Source organism: Marmota flaviventris, chromosome 17 (assembly GCF_047511675.1).
Source record: "Marmota flaviventris isolate mMarFla1 chromosome 17, mMarFla1.hap1, whole genome shotgun sequence".
Taxonomy (NCBI): domain Eukaryota; kingdom Metazoa; phylum Chordata; class Mammalia; order Rodentia; family Sciuridae; genus Marmota; species Marmota flaviventris.
The window spans coordinates 61,056,697-61,076,886 of record NC_092514.1 but is presented as its reverse complement, the minus strand read 5'-3'; the positions used below and the strand labels follow the sequence as shown (position 1 = coordinate 61,076,886).

The following is a 20,190-nucleotide window of genomic DNA, read 5'->3' as shown; positions in this document are numbered from 1 at the left end:
TGTGTCTGGAGAGGAAAGGAGTGGAGAAAGGAGGTGACAGAAGAGGGAAAGAGAAGATTCAAATAGGGAGCGGGTAGAAAAACACAGGTGGTCTTATTACTCCTACTCTCACACCCAGGAGGCTGAGACTCCAAGCCAGAGAGGGACCCGGCATCTGTGTCATCAGCAGATTGTACAAAAATGACCAATTGTATGGCAGAGAGCAAAAGCCATCGGCCCCAGGGAGACAATTTAATGCTAAAGACTTGGCTAAAAATTCTTGATAAGATTTTTTTTTTAGATAATTTTGTTAAAAACATGTAAGGAATATTTCTAAAGATATGACATATTCTGTATATTCTGGTCTACTTCCATTCTTTGTTAGCATTTCTTTTTCCCCCTCCTCTTTTTTATTTAGTTAAGTGCTGACATGTAAAAAGCTTTAAGTGAATTGAACATCCACTTTCGTATCACTGCTCATTACAAACCCTCAAACCCCAAAATAGTCATAGTTTTTAGAAATAGCAAAATCCATGAGAATTCTGGAGTTGACAATGTGACAGATGAATCCATCACATAAGATGCTCACTGCCTCACAGGACCTGAGGTCCTGGGGACTTTTCTTGCCATTTGGGAGACAGTCAACATGAACAACAATACCAACTACCATTGGCCATGTATTACAACTCATGGAATTGCCTCTTGTACAGTTTCCAGTGGTGTTCCAGAACTACTTCCTTTAAGAAGTAAATCCAGAAACAGAGAAGTCTGCAGCTATGCACCAAATGCATTCAGGTTTTCCTAAAGCTGTCCTCTACCACAGACGTACCCCCATGCACTTAAGAACTGTGCCCAGGGCTGGCAACTAGAGCAGGAGCCTCATCATGCTGCCCCAGGGGACCTGAGGGACACCTGATAAGTCACTTCTTCCTTTTGGGCCTGATCTTCTCATCCACACATAGATCATAACCTGCATAGGTTAAGGTTTACTTGTTCAACAAACATTTCTGAACCTTACTATTTACCAGGCATATGTGACTCTCAAAAGGAGCCCCTGTGTTCTCAAGGTGAGAACTGCCCTGTGATTATCAACCTTATGCTGCAAAATATTCACACGTTCATGGCTGTCTAATATGGAAGATGCTGTGCTTTCCAGCTTTCTGTTGAGTTCCCAGGTGAGTTATCCCAGGCAGGTTCCTATCTTCCTTTATTCATTCAGCAAACATTCAGCCATATTCACTTTGCAGGCCCAGGGTATGCAAAGATCCGTGAGATAAATACCTGCTCCCTTAGATGTCACAGTGTAACTAGTTATGAAATAAACCATGTGGTGTGATCATCTCTGATGATAGAGATGTGAGAAATGTGTCCCAGGTTGAAACTACTGAGATTTGGACAATGAATTTTGTCCAGAGGGGAACAGACAAAATTGAAGAATGTATTGGAGACCATCAGATGGGCACAGTGAAGAAGGTAACTCCTGTCGTCCCAGGCTCAGGCAGGCACAGAGCCTCATGGGGGTTGAGGGGGCACAGTTCATAGAAGTTCAGTTCATAGATGGCCCACTCCACAGCTCTGTGCCTGTGAGGCAGAGCCTGGTAGCTGGAGGGCGTGGCAGGGGAAAGCCACTCAGTTCTTGAACATCAAGGAAGAAGAGCGCCCTTGGCCTTCTTTTTGAAAGCACAAAATAATCATCTAGAACCTTTTATCAACAAGAACTAATGTTGTTTAGCAAGTATCCTAATACGTTTCCCTCCAGGATCTTTGCACTCTGCTTGAATGGGCTCATGCTGTCCCAGAACATGCTGTAGGGACATAGGAATAACTATGTCCTAAAATACCCTTTAGGCCTCCTTCTTCCTTTTTCTACACATCCTTGAATCTAATTCAGCCTTCCCCAGGTACCCCATTCTCAGCGGTGTCTCCCTATCTGGAGAACTTGAAACCTGCCCCGCTCCAGCTCCTGCCATCCCTGGTGCTGATTCTGGGAGGGTAGGGTGGGGGTCCCCACATCGGCATGGAACCCCATGGGAAATGTGCCTGTCGTCCACTATTGGTCCAGCTGCTACCACCACCCACTTCTGCCTCGCTGAGCCCTGACATCCATCAGCACGGATGTCTGTGAGTGAGGCGCTCCATGTATTGCCTCCCAATCGATTCGCTGAAGCATGAGTGTGTGTGAACAAGGAAGATGACCAGACATTGTATCTAGAACATCCAAAAAAAAAAAAATCAACCACCTGAAAATCAAGGTGAAATTTCATAAAATGTAATATGGATATTATCTCTCTCTTGATGTCCTGGAAAAGCTATGATAGAAGAGTCAAAAGACCTAAAAAGGACTGCCAATCACTATGTGACTTTGGATGGGTCAGTGCCTATTCAGCCACCGTGGTGAAATCTCGTCTGCACATTGGTAGTGACGTCAGTGAGAACTCAGTTAAAGGTGTGCGTGAAGTTGAGAGTAAGAGCAGTTCCTTAGTTGATGCAGGTGGCTCTGGAGAATTTAATAAAACTCTAGGCAATGGGGCATCAGTAAAGCTCCCACAAACTCACAGAGCCGTTTGTGTGTGTGTGATGAGCCTGTGAATATTCTCTATAAACTGTAGAGTGCTCATAAAAAGAAAAGCTTTGTATGGTACAAGATGTTTGCAGCATGATTGCCTGTCAGGTCATAACCCCATGTGGTCTGTCTGCTCCAACATGGTAGCAAAGCAGTGTGATCTGTTTTCTAAACAGAAGACTCAGTCCATCTCCTGAGACTCAGGCCAGAGCCTAGAATGCAGACCTCAAGCCCCAAAGCAAGGATGGAGCAGAGAGGGAGGCAAGACAGGAGTGAAAACCATGTGGATAGGTCGTCTGCCCAAAGCTGAGTGGGGCCTCTAAAGCAGAGGCCTTCAAGTTCACTGTCCAGCTCTGAGGATGCTACTGACAGCACCGCCCACCCCTGCATCCTGCCACATGCCCAGCAATAAGCTTGGCACACCCTGTTCCCCACTAAGCCCAGAACTCTTCATTTTTATTGACACCAACACGGGTAGCTACCACATTGGGGCACTGTACATACAATATCCCACCAGAGCCTCTCAACAGATCCATTTCACTCTGAGATCCTAGAGAAGTCACAGGATGTGACTGGGCACACGCTGCAGGGCAGTACAGCCAGGAGCAGTGCACGGGACTTTCTGTACATCTCCCGACATTTTTGCCATACCTCTGGCTTGTCCAGCAAGAGGGTTTGTGTTTAGCACCAAAGACCTGGTGACACAGGCACAGCCAGTTCTTCTCATGGACATCTCAGCCCCAAGTAAGAGCTCAGAAGCAGAGTCAGTGTTGCTGGGTAATGACCAGGTCTCTGACAAACTGTGTGACCTGGAGCAGGTCACTGCCCTCTATAGGTCTGTATTCTCAATTGAAGAATGAGGCAGGGGACAAAGGGACAGCATGGGACCCTCAGACTTCTCACAGACCATGCTACTCCGATCCACAGGATGTCCAGGGCCTGGCCTGCTCGGGCCCACACCAGACCCACACAGCTTAGCCTGTAGAATCCAGGCACTCTGTTCCATCTCAAGGTCTGCCTGTCCCCTCCCCACACTCCGTATCTGAGCACCTGCACCCCACTGTCCCCACCACCCTTCCCTCCCCATGCCACGTGTGCCCTCTGCCTTCACCTCCCAGCTCCTCCTCGTTCCCTTTCCTGGTGTGGTTGACTCAGCCTGGCCGCCTGGAGTTTGGTCCTTTCTGGTTGGTCCTAGCACTTCCCTCTCCTGAACTGTCCCCAGCGTGGGGCAGCAGGATGGTAGGATCTGGGCAAGGCGGGAGAACTGGAAAAGAAGTGAGGAAGTCTCACCCGATCCAGGCAGAGCTTCCAAGAGAACTGATCTGGGAGCCTTTGCCTTTCCCCAGACTGCCCTCAAGGGCATGCCAATGGGCAGAGCCGAGCAGGGAGCTGTGGCCAGCACCTGTCCACATGGGATCAGTGCCTGTTCTCGTGGACCAGGCCTGAGGATCCCTGTTATCAAGTATTTTGAATCACTGTCACTTCCAACCCCTCAGAGCCAGAGTAGACAGATCTGAAACCAAACCCCACAACTTTCCTGCAATCCCTGCTCGAATACCCCTGCTATCCAACCACAGGAGAATCAACAGAAGCAGCCAGGGTCAAGTGTGCTGAGTAAGAGACCACACTTTATTAGGGATGCTTCCAGGGGAACCTGGTTACACATGATGCCAAAAGCACAGTTAAGACCAGACGCACGACACAAGAAGAATTTTGGTAGAAAAGCCTGCTAAGCAGAGTAGCCCCCCATCTAGGGGACTGAGGGGTCATTTAGCAGCCAGGAGCCAGAGGGGGCTTCCTGGGGGGCCGAGCCTGATCACAGCGGGCGGGGCAGCATATGCTCCCTGGAGGAGATGACTTTCCCATCCCTTATCTCCTCGGTGATGGTGCGGATCTGGGTGCTGATCTGAGGACCCGCCGGGGTGCAGGGTATGGTTGGGGCGCAGGGAACACAAGGAACTCTCATGGCAGGCTTGCAATCCGTGGCACAAGGGTGAGGAGGAAGCCTGTGGAAATAACGTCATGCAGGGTTCACTTGATATTGGGGCTTTGGGCTGAGAATGCTGTGAAACAAATTTAGGGGATCAAGTGAGATGGGTGGGTAATAACAAAGATAGGTCTCAGACTATTTCAGTTCCTCTGAAATCCCTAAGCGTGGAAAGATAAAACTGCAGGAAAGACTAGAAATTCCCAAGCAAAAACAATGGTTCGAGAAGCAGGGTGAGTGCTGGGTTGGTGCATCCTCTGGGCATTACCAAAGCCCAGGGCAAGAAGGACCCTCCAGTGGATTTGGTTCCATCCCCTTCATCTTTGCAACAACCACTTCAGGGTCTGATGCCTCCCACTTGGCCCTTTCCCCACCCCAGCCCTTGGGACCCATGGGCCACTCACTTGCAGTCTTCTCCCTCCAGCAGGCCCCGGTAGGTATTGATCTCACACTCCAGCCGAGCCTTGACATCCAGCAGCACCTTGTACTCCTGGTTCTGCCGCTCCAGGTCACAGCGGATGTCGGCCAGCTGGGACTCCACATTGGTGATCATACACTGCATCTGGCCCAGCTGCGAACTGTAGCGGGCCTCTGTCTCCGCCAGGGTGGATTCCAAGGAATTTCGCTGCATTGGGAAAGAGGAAGAGCTACCAAGGGGAAGGTATCCCACCCAGACACCCACAGCCCTGGGATATCTGCACATGGTTTGTGATCAGGCCCCAGGATAGCCCACATGCTGAGGCTGGTGGGCCAGGGAGCCTGCCATGAACTGTGACGTCACTCAGGCAGATGCCACCCACCATGCTATGCTGGGCCTGCAGCTCAATCTCCAGGGCGTTGACCATGCGTCTCAGCTCAATGATCTCGGTCTGACAGGTCTGAAGCTGCTCTGAGCTGGACACCACCTGCTGGTTCAGCTCCTCAGTCTGCAACACACGAGAAGATGCAGGCATGGTCAGACGAGGTAAAGCTAATTTAAAGAGGGCCCACATCCCAGGAGCTGCCCCAGGCGCACCTGGGTGTTGAACCAGGCCTCTACATCTCTGTGGTTATTCTCCACCAGGGCCTCATATTGGCATCTCATATCATCCAGTATCTTGTTGAGATCCACAGGTGGGGCGGCATCCACCTCCACGTTCAGTCGGTCCCCAAGTTGGCAACGGAGTGCATTGACTTCCTGCAGAGAGAAAGCAAGACGTCTCAGGCCGTAAGAAGGATGCTGGCTTAGCGATTCAACTGACCTCCCCTCTCTGCCAGCTGTGTAGCATTGGACAGGATGCTTAACTGGGTCTCCCTGTGGACATACACCTACTTCCTCCTGGGGATTTGGGAGATTTAGGTGAGATGGTATAAACGCCAGGCAAATAGAATTGTCATCAGGCACCATAACCTAATTGGAGATTAGTGTCATGGGCAGAGTAAGGACTTTGTGACTTAACCTCTTTGTGCCTCAGTCTTCTCACATGTAAAGTGGAGCTTGTATTGCTGAGTCACTCTTGGGATTACTATGAGGATGATGTGTTAGTGTTTCATCTAGTTTCTGACACACAATAAGCTCAAGGGCTGGCAGAGATTCCCTCAGCTGGATGGGACACTTTGGGGATGAGGTGGCACCAGCCTCACCTCCTCGTGGTTCTTCTTGAGGCAGAGCAGCTCTTCCTTCAGGGACTCCACCTGAATCTCCAGGTCAGCCTTGCACAGGGTCAGCTCGTCCAGGAGCCTGCGCAGGCCGTTGATGTCAGCCTCCACCAGCTGCCGCAGGGACAGCTCGGTCTCGTACCTGCAGACATAACCCTGCTGAGCATGCTGCAAGGGAAGTCACACATAGGCAGGGGACCATGCCCTGCTGCCCAGCTGCAGTGACTGATTTGGGGTCAGTAGCATGGTGGTCCTTTGCCTCAGGAGATATTAGTGCCACCTTTTCCCATTTTCTACTCCAGCTGGTGTTATTCCACCCTACAAGTTCCCAAAAGCAGGGGACAGAGATGAGGCGGCAGCAGCAGAGCAAACCTCCCCTGGTCAAGCCACTCACTTGGTCCGGAAGTCATCAGCAGCCAGCTTGGCATTGTCGATCTGCATGACTAGCTGGGCATTCTCCACCTTGGTCAGCAGGATCTGGGGAACAGAAGGCTTCCCATGAACTGGGGAAGGCCCAGCAGTGGGGAGGCAGGTAACCTGGCTCACAGAGGCCATGCCTCTAAGTATGGGCAGCACCTCATGCTTCCTGAGCCCGGACCCCAGGCATGAAGGAACCATTGGCCCCAGGAGGGGCATTATAAGGACATCAGTCCTGGCATCTATAGCCTCTTGGTGGCACAGTGTGATATACCAGGGTGAGGCAGACTTGAGTTCAAGTTCTGTACCAACATGCTCAGGCTGTATGATGCTGGGCAAGTTACTAAACCCTTCAAAATTCAACCTCCTTATCTATTCAATGAGTCAAGTAATACTCATCTCTCCAAGATCAGGAATAAATAAATCAGCGGATATGAAATTGTCAGGCACAGTTCTATACCCAGTAGGGGCTCAGTACGTGCTCCTTCTCTCCCTGTAACTGAGCCACTGAGGAATGGCTGGCAACAGGGTACAAACCAGAGACCTGTGGAGAATCCTGGGTCCTCCAGGAAACCAGGGTCCTAGAGAGATAAGCTTGTCTGTCTTTCCAGGAAAATTCCCTGTTTATTCCCTAAGCGAAAGTCCCACCTGGGAAGGTCTTGGAATGAGACAGGACCCTCCCAGCAGCAGGGCTGCTCAGCTGGAGGGAGATCAGGTCCCCAGTACCTTCTGCTGGAGATCCTCAATGGTCTTGAAGTAGGACTGGTAGTCCGGGCAGATGTACGGGATCTGACACTCGTACCACTCGCGGATGCGGCTCTCCAGCTCCGCGTTCTCCCTCTCCAGCTGGCGCACCTTCTCCAGGTAGTTGGCCAGGCGGTCGTTCAGGAACTGCATGGTCTCCTTCTCGCTGCCGTTGAAGGAGCCCTCACAGAACCAGCCCCCGGTCCCAGCAAAGCCAGAGGACAGGTAGGAGCCAGGCAAACAGCTCCCCAGGCCAGGGAGGCCCATTCTGAAGGAAGAGATGGATCCCGAAGCACCAGGAAGACCGGGGACCCGGCAGGACCCCAGGGAGCGGATGGAGGACACCCGAGAAAGGCCACCTGCTGTGCCACAGAGGCCCTTCACAGACCCAGAGGAAAAGGTCGGGGTGCAGATCTGGGCAGCCATTGGTGCCAGCAGAGAAAGGTTGCAGTTTAGCGCTGAGCTCGGGTTCTGGACTCCCGAGGCCTGTCTGGCTGTTTATATACACTCTCTATGGGGTGTTGGCATGTTACACTTCTTTTGCTCTTGGGAAAGCCTTTTCCTAACCCAGAAAGCTAATTGCATTAGAATGTGATTTTCACGACCCATCCAGAATTCCTTGCCTTGTAAAAAAAAAAAAAAAAAAAAATTGTTCATTTGGTTTGCTAAGTCAGGACTCTCCTCCGTTGTCATTTCCTAGCCGATTGAATTTTATTGCCTCTTCAAAGAGTCGTTGCACCAGATCCCATAAACTGGGAGTGGCCTCAGACATGACATTGGAGACCTGACTTCCCTATCTGCCTTCCCCTGAGGAGCCCCATATGTCACCACTCATGCTCCCACCCTGCTCATCTGGGTCTGGGCCACCAGGAATGAAAAGGGAGGGAAGGGACTAAAATCCATGGCACCTCCCGTCATATGCAAGCTGAGAGCTCCTTCTTTATACCTCATCACAATCCTGGGGGGCGGCTGATGTTTTCTTCATTTTACCAGTGTGGAAACCGAGGCTCACAAATGTTTAAAAAAGCTTGCTCAGGGGGAGTCGGGATGTGAGTGGCAGAGCTTGGATCTGAAACCAAGACTCCTGACACCCAATCCTGTGCCCCATCCCCTACTGCCCCACAACTCAGATCCAGTCTGGATACACAGAATTTAGAGACAGGAGACTGAGGTTCAAATCCTGGCTCCATTTGATTATTTGCCCTGTGACAGCGGGTATGCCACTTCTCTGGGATCCTTAATGTCCTCATAAGAATAATAGAGATCACTGTCCTGTCTGCCCACTTCACATAAATGCAAGGAGGATCAAACAACACAGAAGTAAAAGTATTTCAATGAGCATGAAGTTTCCTCAAAGACTAGGAATGGAACTTCCATGGGATCTGGCTATACCTCTCCTCAGTACTTATCCCAAAGAATTAAAATCAGCATACTGCAGTCACATAGGCATACCCCTGTTTATAGTAGCCCAATTCACAATAGCCAAGATATTAAACCAGCCTAAATGTCCATCAACCTATGAAGGATAAAGGAAATGTGGTCTATATTTACAATGGAGTCTTTTTCTGCCATAAAGAATAATGAAATTATGTCATTTGCTGGGAAATGAATGGAACTTGAGAGCATTTTGTTAAACGAGATAAGACAAACTCAGAAAGTCAAGGGTCATCTGTTTTCTCTTATATGTGGAAACTGGAAAGAAAAAAAGATGGGAAAGGAGGAGGGGAGTTTATGAAAACCAAAGGGAGACCAATGGAGCAGAAGAAGGGGACCAGCCATAGGGAGGGGAAGAGGGAAAAGGAAATACTGGGGAACGAAACCGACCAAATTATATTGTCATATTGGGTGCAGAGACAAATATGTAACAACAAATCCCAATGTAAAAACAATTAGCCAACAAAAAATAACAAATGAATAAACAGGAGTAAAAGTTTTTAAAAAGCCATTGGTACTTTGGAAGCGTTGGTCCAGCTGGGACGGTCTTTGATGACACTCTATGGCATGGCAGCAAAGAGCCCAGGTACGAACACTCTGAGGGTCCTGCTAGGGGCTGCGGAGGTCTGCCTGCCTGCCAGGTAGCATTGTGGCTGTGAGGGAAGGGTGAACCCCACAATCAAGCCCTTCGACAGTCCATAAACTCATCATCATAGAGTCTCTGCACTGTGGGGTCCTCATGTTTGGATCCATGGGTGGGACTTGAACCACCAGAGGCCAGTTTCCTTTGTGGCCCTCAGTTCTCTGAACCCAGTCAACTCAGACCCTCCCGGCCTCTGAACAGGTTGTGGAGATGGTCAGGGGCAAGTTCTGTGAACAGAGAAGGAATAAAAAGAATAAAGACCAGATATTGCCAGAGTTCCAACACGCCAAAAGAGAAGACTCTGAGAATGAAGCACCAAAGATAAACCCCGTCCTTCCATCTGGAAAGGTGGACTTTCCCAGGGTGTAGGGAACCTGCTTGTTCTTCACAGACTCGGTTTGCAAGGCTGGCGTTTATGGAAGCATTTATGTGCTTCTGAAGTTGTAATTTGCCAACCTCTTAAAGTGCTTTATAAGCTTCTCTCTGAAATTACTCAAGGAGGATTGACTATGGTGAACATGCCTCGCCCGGTGAAGTGGACACTACCACAAGATGCCCAAGAGTAGCTGGTGGTGGTCGCCCCAGGGAGACCTGCAGCTCCTCCTGGGAGCGGGAGCAGAGACACCAGCCCCCCAGAGCCCCAGCTGCCTCAGCAACTGCTTCCTGGCAGCTGCCCCATCTCCCCAGCTCTCCCAGCAGAGCCTAGGATGACCCTGTCACATCCTCAACATTGTCAACTCTGTTCTCCGGATGACTCCATGTTGTATAGTGCTGTAAGCATCGTCAGCTGGATGGCAGTATTCCTGGCCCCCACCACCCAATACCAGCAGCAACTCTTTGCCCCACTTATGACAGCCAAAAATTTCTACAGACATTGCCAATATCCCCTGGGAAGTACAGGGTGGCAAAATGGCCCCCAGTTGAGAACCACTGGACTCTCAGAACAGAGTTTGGTCTGCCCCAAACTCCTCTAATCCCCCCGCCCCGGCTTTGTTTTCTAGAACAACTAGCACAGATTCTGCTGTCTCCTTGGGCCCACCCAGACTGCTCCTGAATACTCTGGAGCCCCAATCTGTCTCATTTGTGATACAGAGCACTTGTCCCGCAAAATGGACCTCGAGGGCAGCCCTTACAGTTCTTACAGTTCTTCTCTCTTGGGGTCTCCGGCTGGTGGGCCTCTGAAATTAACATTTCATTTTCTACATTTTTCTAATCCGTGCACTATGATTCAGACTTCCTCTTAGGGCAACTGAATAAGCAGGTACTTCATGCCCCAATTTCTTGTCATTCTTACCTGTGTGTCAGGTGGGCCACCAGGGGCAAAAGAGATGTCCCCAGGGATGTGGGGAGAGCAAGCCACTCTCCCGGAACAGGTGTCAAGCAAATCAAAAGAAATAGTCTTTCAGCCACCCTCAGTCCCCCTGCCTTATCTCTATGATAAGCTGCATTGTCACCTCTCGGAGGGGACGTGCAGGAGGAAGTCCTCTGCCCTCTCCCACCCCAGCAATCTGGACCTCCACGGGAGAGAGTGGGGCCCATAGGAACAAATGTCCCACCTACATTTGAGGAAAGAACCAGACACCACATCTCCTAGGACAGCCCTAGGGGACCACCCCTCTCCCTTGGTGACCCAGCCCTTAAGAACAGCCAGTGTCCAGGGTAGAGTAAGCCAGGGGTGCCCATTCACCAGGCTTTACCCAAAAAGAGGATCCTTCTCTGAGACCTTTCTTTCTAACATCCATCAAAAACTGCACTGGCTAAGGGTTAGGAGATCTGGTGTCCAGGCCCCAGCTCTGCCCTGACTCCCTCTGTTCTGGGCATCAGAGCCCCAGTCTGAACAAGGAAGGGTCTGGGAAATGAGCTGAGTCCCATCCATCTCAGACCTAATAGGATTTTGTGCCCATGGAGAATCTGTCACCCTCCACCCACCCACCCCCAGCCCATCCCCTCTCTGTCACTGATCTAGGGGTTAAAGAGGGTTTAAGGAGTTTCCAGCACAGGACAGGACTGAGTTGGCTTTTGTTTGTTTTTTACAAAACATCCATGGACCTCAAGGTCTCTCTTTGCCTCCAGCATCACATGCTATAGGGACAATGAAACTCCCCCGTGGTCTTCCTGGCCATGGGAAGAAGCAGCGTCTGTTCACCTCTCAGGGCAGCTCCTGAGAAGAGCCCCTTCAGAAGCGCAATGTCACTGAACACTGAACAGACATCCCAGCATGTCCAGGAGGTTGCAATGACATGTCTGGCCAAGTGAGCCAGAGACTTCACTTTGCAGAGGTAAGCACTCAAAACACAGGGCTGGACAGCAGGGGCAAGGCCTAGAACCTGGACTCAGCCACACCTGGGTCCTGTGATCCTCAGTCCTCCCAAGAGGCAGATGAAGCTCATGCCACAGTCACAGGATTGCGAGAACAGGACTGTGTTTGAAAAACTGGAAATCATTTCACAGATTAAAGGGAACTGTTCTGAGAACCCATGTAGTCTGAGCTGCAGTGGGATGCTATTTCCAAAACACAAAGCACTTGCTCTCGTTTAAAGAGACTGATTTTTTCAGCCTAATCCAAGAAAAGACAGCTCCTCAGAGAGGCAGTAACTAGGAGATGCAGCAGTCCAGAAATGCAGCAGTCCCCTTGGCCAGTGAGTGACATGGCCTGTAACCCTTCTTCTAGAAATTTCCAAAAGCCCCATTGCTCTCTGTCCACCATGAGCCCAGCGTTAGGAAGCAGGAGGAGGAGAGAATGCTGCTCTAGGAACAGAAAAGACCATGGCTTTTCCCAGGCCCATCTCAAAAGGCCAACAAGTCCAAGATTAACTGCTAAGTCTGTGGCTACTTCTTTGTTGAAAAGGGGTCTCCACTCTCAGGCAAGCTTCTTCCTGAAAACCAAGGTTCTGCATGGATGAAGACGGAACATGTCACCTCTTCTGCCCAGCTCTGAGCAGTCCCTTTGATGCAGAGGGCCCAGGGCATGGCCTGTTATAATCTATCCAAGGAAGAAATGAGTGTTCTGAGCAGGGTCTGCTTTCCATGCTTCCCTGGCCTTTGATCAGAATGTGTCGGCCTCCACCACCTCCACAGAACCCCAAAAACAGCACAAGAAGCAGTCCAGACAGTAGTCCGGGGGCAGCCAGGTCACCTACCAATGGACACCAAGATCATTCCTGGGTTCATCTTTCTGACTTTCTCATCTTCCTGTTACAACTTTGAAGGCCACACACAGGTCCTAGAGAATTTCCTACCACATGGAGCACCTAAGAAATGCTGATCCCAGGTCCTAACTTCTTCAGACCCTCCAGACCCACCCAGAACATTGGGGACCCCCCAGCTGATTCCCCCACACACAACTGCTCCTTCCTTATAACAAAGAATGGGTTCAAAGCTCCTGGGATTCTGGGTCCCTCTCCTAAAAAAGCCCTTTTACTGCATATTCTGTGTCAAATAGCTACCTCCATAGCCAAACCTGCTGCCAGCTCCTGTCAGGTCCTAGTTCAGACATGCCACAACAGGTACACGAAGTTGAAAAAAGTATTATGGGAAGAACGAAGGCTTACAATTAAGACATTTCTAACTACCCACATAAGTTTCCCAAAGAATCCAGGAAAGGTCTCACTCAGTTTTGACAGTGAAAGCTGCAGGGCCATTATAGTCCTTGTAAGGATATTGGTTGCCAGGTCCGGCCAATAAAAACACATGCGATATTTGAGGCACACTTAAACTAAGAAGTTATTTATTGTCTCTGCAATGCCCGTTTACCTGAGCATCCGATGTCGTGTGTGGCAGCCCTGTTTCAGAGAGTGGGCCAAGCCAGATGCAGCTGCTTCTCCCCGCCCCCCACACTTCCCCCTTGAGTTCTGTCACCATGACAGGTTGAGATTGGGGACAGGTATATCAGGCTTCCCTTGGGAAATCCTGCCTTTGGGTTCCCTGATATCCTGGTCTCAGCAGCTGCCATTTTTGCCTTTCCGGGCCCAGTGAGCCGTACATACTCAGAGGTAAGGGGCTAAGAAGTTGTCCTCCCTCAGGGCCTGGCCACCTCAGTGACATTCCATCTTGATCCCAGCTGCCTTCTGCAGGGTGACTCAGACCTTCCTAGGCAGGATTTTACAAGTCTCTCTTGGCTTCTTTTCCCACTCCCCCCGGGTGCCCCCAACCCCCACCCACCCCATACTGTGGACCAGGCCTAACCAGGCTCAGGACAGTCCAAACACACAGGGAGTGACAAAGGAGGACTTCCCCTCACTGCCTCGCTGCCCCTCCACCAGGATCTCCAAGAGAGATGGTGGAGAATGGCCTGGGTCCAGAAAAGTGGATCCTCCCAAAACTCTGGAGCCCCACGAAGCTGGTGGGCATCCAACCCTGGGGGCTGCTGTCCTAGCATGGTCCCAAGTCCCCACTAGGTCCCTCACACCCTGATTAGGCCTAGAGGCTCCCACCGAGGGCCAAGAAATGCTCTAGAAATCTCATGTCCCCAAAAATATTTTCTCTCTCCCTGGAGAGAGATGTGCCTCCAGCTATTGCCCAGGGCTTCGACATTCTGCTTCAAAGTGTTCTTGCCATGATAGTGCCCAGAAAGCCACCCTGTCCCAGTCTGAAGCCATACCTCTCCAGTCCTCCTGCAGCCACACTCTGCCTTTACATTCCAGGACCCACTGCCCTGGGGGCCAGCTCCTCCTGGACAGCCGCATTGGCTGACTGCTCCCATCCGGAAGAGTCCAGGGCCTCTCACGGAGATCCAGAGTTCCTAACTCCCGCACCCAGCTTTTATGGTCTGGAGAATTCCAGGGCTTCCCTTCTCTCCCTGATGTGCCTATAGAACCTGTGATTTGTGGGAGATGGACAGCCAGGCCCATTGGTAACTGGTACCTCAATGTCCTGCGTCCCCTTAATTCAAGTATCACTTAGCTGAACCATAAAGAGAATTCCCCAAACACCCTTTTTGATTGGATTCTGTAGTCTGCTTTTACAGGGCCTGGTGTGCAGTGGATCTAACGTCCTTCCTGCTAACAACAGCGTGTCTGAGGCGGGCCGTGGGCTCCAGGCTGTCATTAACCGCGCTGTACACTGGGGGTTTTACTTTCAAGCTTCTCTAAGATGCTTGGATGAAAAAAGCCACAGGTTTATTATGACTGCTTATAAAAATGGACCAGAGAATGAATGCCAAACCTTGCCAACTCCCCCAATGCCCACTCCCAACAGGTGCCTGGATGAGCCTCAGCGGCCTCCCTCACCCACCTGTCCCCTCTCAAATTTCATGGGTGAAGGGAATGTGTCCAGTTCCCCCAGATCCTCCCCAGAAGCTGCTCAAAGGGATGCACCCCACATGCCCTGCTCCACCCTAGCCACCAAGATTCCCAGGAATACCATGGAAAAGGGTATAGATCCCCAGGGAGCCCCTGAGACACAGGGACCCAGGCAGGGAGGAAGGAAGGGCCTAGCAGTGACATGGGGGACACTGGAACAGTACCTCCTTGCAAGCACATGAAAGACAATACAAAAAGAAAAAGAAATGGAGACAGACTCAACAGATCAGCCAGGATTTATTAAACAACGGAGGAGGGGCACATTTTCAAGAGGGAAAATGGTGGTGGGCCACAACGAGGGTCTGGTCCTCATAAAAGGAGTTTTGGTGGTGGGCTTATTTAGAGCAGGGCAGGAGGGAAGGTAGGGGAACACTTGTGACCTTACCCCTTACCGGTCCTCTGGGCCTAATGTCCGTTTCCTTCACTCCCCACACCTCAGCAACTATAGCCCTGCGTGACATGGCCTCCTGGTCTTCCTGCAGGTTTCCCTTGGGTTCGGTGAGAGTCCATTCCCTTACCAGAAAGGCCCGGGCACTCACACGGTTTACGGAGTCTTTATAGACCCTCAAAGCTGTCAGCCAAAACAGAGGGGCAACAGGCACCAAAGGGGTCTCAGGCCTGGAACCCTGCCCTCAGCCACACCCTGCTCTCCAAGTGCCTAGCTGCCCTGCCCAACTCTGGGGACAGACACGGGGCCTCCTGTTGGAACCAGGCCTAGTGAGGACCAGGTCTAGGGCCCCGGATCCTCCACCCTGGGTCCCAGCTTTCTGGCCTGAGTCTGCCCTCTGCAGGGCCAGGGCAGAACAGACAACCCCATGGGAAGGACAGAAGTGCACTGGCCCATTAAACCACAGTGGGGCGGAGCCTCACGGACAGGGAGGCACCATTTGCTCAAGGTGGGGGAGGAGCCAGGAGCCCCAGAAGCAGCCCAGCGTTTAACCACAGGTGGTGGCACCACCTTGGTACCACACCTGCTGTGTGTCCAACTCTTCCCTCCTAAACATGACCTAGCACTTAGATGCTTGGACACCAGGGGAACATCCCCTGGCTGATCAGACTCCTGGAACTGAACACGTGACCCTAGACAATGGGCCCAGCACCGTCTCACATTGGAACCTGGGATCCCAACTCGTGCACTAGGTAGGTCCATGAACCAGTCTGGGCCTCAGTCTTTCTGTGTGTGAAATGGACACGATGGTGCCAAACTCGTGGGATCCTCTTAAAGATGCGAAATCAATCCTGAGGAGCTCTGCGGGGCGAACAGTCTAGGGGCATGTCGCTCCCCTTTGCCCCGATCCTCTCCATCCTGGCATCTCATGCATTGTTGTGCCCTCATCCACGCTCGCTGACACAGACGTGAGTCAGCAGCCCATGGGACAAGGCTGTTCACTCATACCTGCACCACTGGGAGGCAGTGCTGTGAACCTGGGGTGGCCTTTGTACCTAGGACAACCCCTGGGGAGTGGCAGTATTGACCCAGCAAGTATGACCCATCTGTCCTTCCTCAAATGGCTGCCCCATGAGGGTGACTAAGGGGAGAGATTAAGTCCTAGACAGACAGGCAGGATTTCCCGTGTCCTGCCTCTCCTGCCTCCTAGACCAGAGCTGGGCCAGCCGCCACCTTCGCCCAGGCCAGGATAACTCCTGAGATGGCTTTGACCTTTGGACCAAGGCCTGCTCTTAGCCTGCCTCACCCAGCTTCCCCAGGACCCTGATGGCCACAGAAGTCCTCAGATGGATCCAACCTCTCAGCATCCTCCCTCAGGCCTGTGAGAAAGGCCCCCAGGCCACAGTCCCACCAGACCTAGCGTCCAGCTCATGCCATTTCTCCACATGAACAGCTACCCTCACACCCAGTGTGCTCCCAACGCCAGCTCAGGAAGAGGGTGGGGCTACCCTAAGTAGTCTCAGCCTGGGTCCTCGGTCTGTTCCAGGACCAGCGAGGACTGGGAACAGAACCCCAGGCTGCCTTGGACATGCCACTGGTGGCTCAGCTTTGAGGACACAGACTCCTCTGTTTGGGGCAGGCGCTCCTTCTCTTGGTGCCCTCAGTAGATGCGCTTGCTCACCTCTTCTATTTCCTGTAGCCTCTGTTTGTTCATTCCCTAGTTCCTCCATACAATGCCTTTATTCAGCTCCTAAAACATGCTAGGAATGAGGATATAGATGACCCTTGAGATCGTCCCTGCCCTGCAGGAATTCACAGGTTAACAAAGCGAACCAGAAAGGAAACGACCAGAGGTATTGTTTATTGAGCACTTACTCTGTGCCAGGGACTGTTCTAAGTGCTTGCCCTTAATAACCTATTGGGGAAGTAGCACTTAGCAGGAAAATTCATACTTTGTCCAGGGTTACAAATGGAGCAAGCGGCAGAGCTGGGATACAAACTAGGTCGGGTGGCTGCAGAACCTCAAACCTCTTCCCATCATTGATCCGATGGCCATCAGCACAGGGGGCCTTGCTGGGAGGTGTGGGAAAGGCCAGAAAAGACCTCCCACCCTCTGGCCTAAAACTCCATGATAAAATTCAAAGGACACCTGAGAAGTAGTTTCCCAGTTCCTTTGTACATCTCTTCCTTTAACAAGCACTGGCTGAGCCCCTGTCTCCAGCAGGCTGCTCGAATTCATGATGAGGAGACAGCTCCGTCACCCACTGTGGACGTGGGGGCCAGTGGCTATGGGCATGTGAGCACCCAAGTGTGCCCCACGGCAGCTGGATGCCGTGGAGGAGGGTGTCCATCTCTGTCTGAATCTGAAATAAAAACCTAGCGGTCTCCAATAAAATAAAGACAGGATGTGGAGAGGAAGAGGAGGAAGGAGGAAGCTTAGATCAGACTGAGGACACTGGAACAAGGGTCCCCAACATCCAGCCTGTGGCTGCTTCAACAAGAGTAGTTTTTCGGGGGGCACAATTTGGGGTGTGCTGGGGAGGTTGGTGCCAGAGCCAGGGCTGGAGGGAGGGAGGAGGGGGCCAGGGAAGCAAGCCAGGCCTTGGGGGCATCTTGAGCAGGAAGAAGACTTTGAGTTTCAAACAGTCACCCTGACTGCAGTATGGAGCCTGGAGAAAGGGGAAGGTCAAACCCGAGGCAGGGAAGCCAGAAAGGGGGTTGTGGCTACATGTCCAGTGCGCCGGGACCCGGAAGGGTGTCATAGCCAAAACATCCATGGGAGGGACTGTGGAGGGTGTGAGGGGGCCTGCTGGCTTCTGCTGGGGTTTGCAGGTCCCTGGAGTAGGAGCCAGAAAGGGACAGAGATGGGAGGGTGACAGGGGTATCCTGGACATGTGGATTTTAGGAGGCAATGTCCCCCACACATTTGGGCAGGTGGATCTGAAGCTGAGCGGGGCCTCGGTGGAGATCCAGGCTTGGGGGTCATTAGAACATGTGGGTAATTGGACTCATCCAGGGTGGCCCAAGGGGAAAGTGAAAAGAGAAAAAAACATCTATGACAGAATCCAGGGGACAAGTCAGCATGCAAGGAGCCAGCACAGCCAGGGGAGGCTGTGACTCTGAGTCAGACACCCAGAGGGGCAGGACAGAGCAGAGCACAGAGAGTGGCAGGGGAGGTCAGCGCAGGCTGAGCCCCTCCGTGAGTGGTGGGTCCTGAGCTGGTTCCCTGAGTGGTCTGGAGTTGCAGGACCTCGGAGAGGACAGCAGGCCTAGGTGACTCCAGCCAAAATAAAGCCATTTGCCTGAAAGGAGGTTCTGTGCAGGAAGCAGGGAGGCAGCAGGCTGGGATCCCTGTCCCAGGCCTCCTCCTCCCCAAACCACCGCATGACTGGGCCCCTTGGGACATACCCAGAGCCTTCTCTACCTTCCCCCAACATTTCCCCATCCCCCAACTCTACCCTAACCCGTTTGCCGCCTCCACAGCAGGCTATCCACAGGTTTGGGGGCTCCTGCCCACCTGGGTGCGTTCCATTTGTCCACGTTTGCTGGACACCACTCTCTGGGAGCTACCTTCCGTGTTTGCCATCATTGCACCTGTGAGCTCAGGGGCCCACATGCCTCATGTCCTTCTCAGATGGGAGGCTCCTGCCCCTGACAGGGTCTGGGTTAGCTGCTCAGCCCAACCCTACCCAACTCCCCTGTGGCCCCAGATCAGGGCCCTCGCAGGGATTACCTTCAAAAAACCAGATCAGAATCAAAAGTGCATTTGCAAAAAGCCAGGAAACTTTATTGAATCATCTCTTCTTTTTAGTAGAGAAGTTGAGAAAGGAAAGAACAGGCAGTACAGGGTGGGGGCTGGGGGTGGGGAGGAAGCCAACAGGGAGAGAAGAGCAGGGAGTGTCCACCCGCAGGGAGTGTCCGGTGTGGGGCAGCGGGGGGTCCTGGGAGGAGGGACTGGCCTCCAATCCTGCAGTCCCCCGCTCTCCTGTGGGGACCCATCAGGTTTCTCCTCCAGTGGTTGCTGCAGGCAGAGGGAGGGGGTGCCGGGCAGAATTAAGACCTCCGGGCAGTATTGGAGTCTGAAAAGACACGGCGACTGGAGGCTGGGGTAGGACTGGTAGTGCTGCCATTTACTGAAAGACAAAGGAAACAGGAGAGACTTAGTATGGAGATGACCCACAGACCAGGGTCACCAAGAAGGTTCACAAACTCCTAGGCAGGAGGTGTTTGATAAGGACTTTGATAATTGCCCCCAGTGGTGATTTTTTTTCCCAGACAGCCCAGTAGCTCTATGGGACAAGTCATCTATTTGGGAAAATAAATTAGGTGAGTAACCGACCACTTCCTCTCCAGCTCCACCCCCTCCCTGAACTCATGAGTGAGCACTGCCTCCCCTTGGTCCCCAATAATCAGGAGCCTTATTCCAGCTCCCCACGATGCTGTCTCCTTACCTCCAGAGGCAGGGGGGCCTGTCATCCTGCAAGGGAGAAGAAAGAGACCGCCATAAACAGAGGATAACCCAGGTCAGGCGCCTACCTGTCCCTCTGATGGAGTGGCTCAGATCATCATTTGGAGCCCTGAGTTCACTTGTGTCCTAGCAGTGTCCCCAGCCCAGGGAGCAGTAGGATCAGGTGTCCACGAGGCCTACCTGCTTCTCTGACTCTCTTATCTCTCCATTTGTCTGCCTGAGAGCTCTCCAAAGGAAATATTATTGTCCCCAAGATTCAGAATGTTTTCCAGAAGCTTTGGCCTCCCTCTGGTTCACTCAGCACCCTCACCCCCACCTCCACCTGCCCCCTGAGCCCGCAGGGATGGCTTGGTCTCTGCTAATGGTCTGATGGCACTTAGATCACTATCCAAATAGCTTTGTTGGGCTGGGCTCATCCAAGCTAAAGTTTTCCCGTATCAGATGTTCCCTCCACGTCCCTAGTCCTGCCTGTCCAATTGAAGGCCTGAATTAGAATGTTCAAAAGTACTGACTGGCAGCCAATGGAGGAAAGGCCCCTTGTCTGATTGGAGAGAAGAGGGGAGTCCTGGTACCCTCTAGGCTCCTTAAGCTCAGACAGGAGCAATCCCCTCTCTGCCAAGAGAGAGTCG

General features: G+C 52.0%; 1 protein-coding gene across 1 annotated transcript; it reads right to left on the bottom strand.

Moving 5' to 3' along the window:
• Positions 1 to 4,358: 4,358 nt before the first annotated feature.
• LOC114101987 (keratin, type I cuticular Ha6) lies at positions 4,359 to 7,754 on the bottom strand. Its single transcript, XM_027947196.2, has 7 exons — positions 7,311 to 7,754; positions 6,562 to 6,644; positions 6,153 to 6,309; positions 5,545 to 5,706; positions 5,330 to 5,455; positions 4,934 to 5,154; positions 4,359 to 4,548 (listed from the first exon to the last, which is right to left on the bottom strand). Exons 1-7 carry the CDS (start codon positions 7,752 to 7,754, stop codon positions 4,359 to 4,361), a joined length of 1,383 nt encoding a protein of 460 aa, XP_027802997.2.
• Positions 7,755 to 20,190: the final 12,436 nt, after the last annotated feature.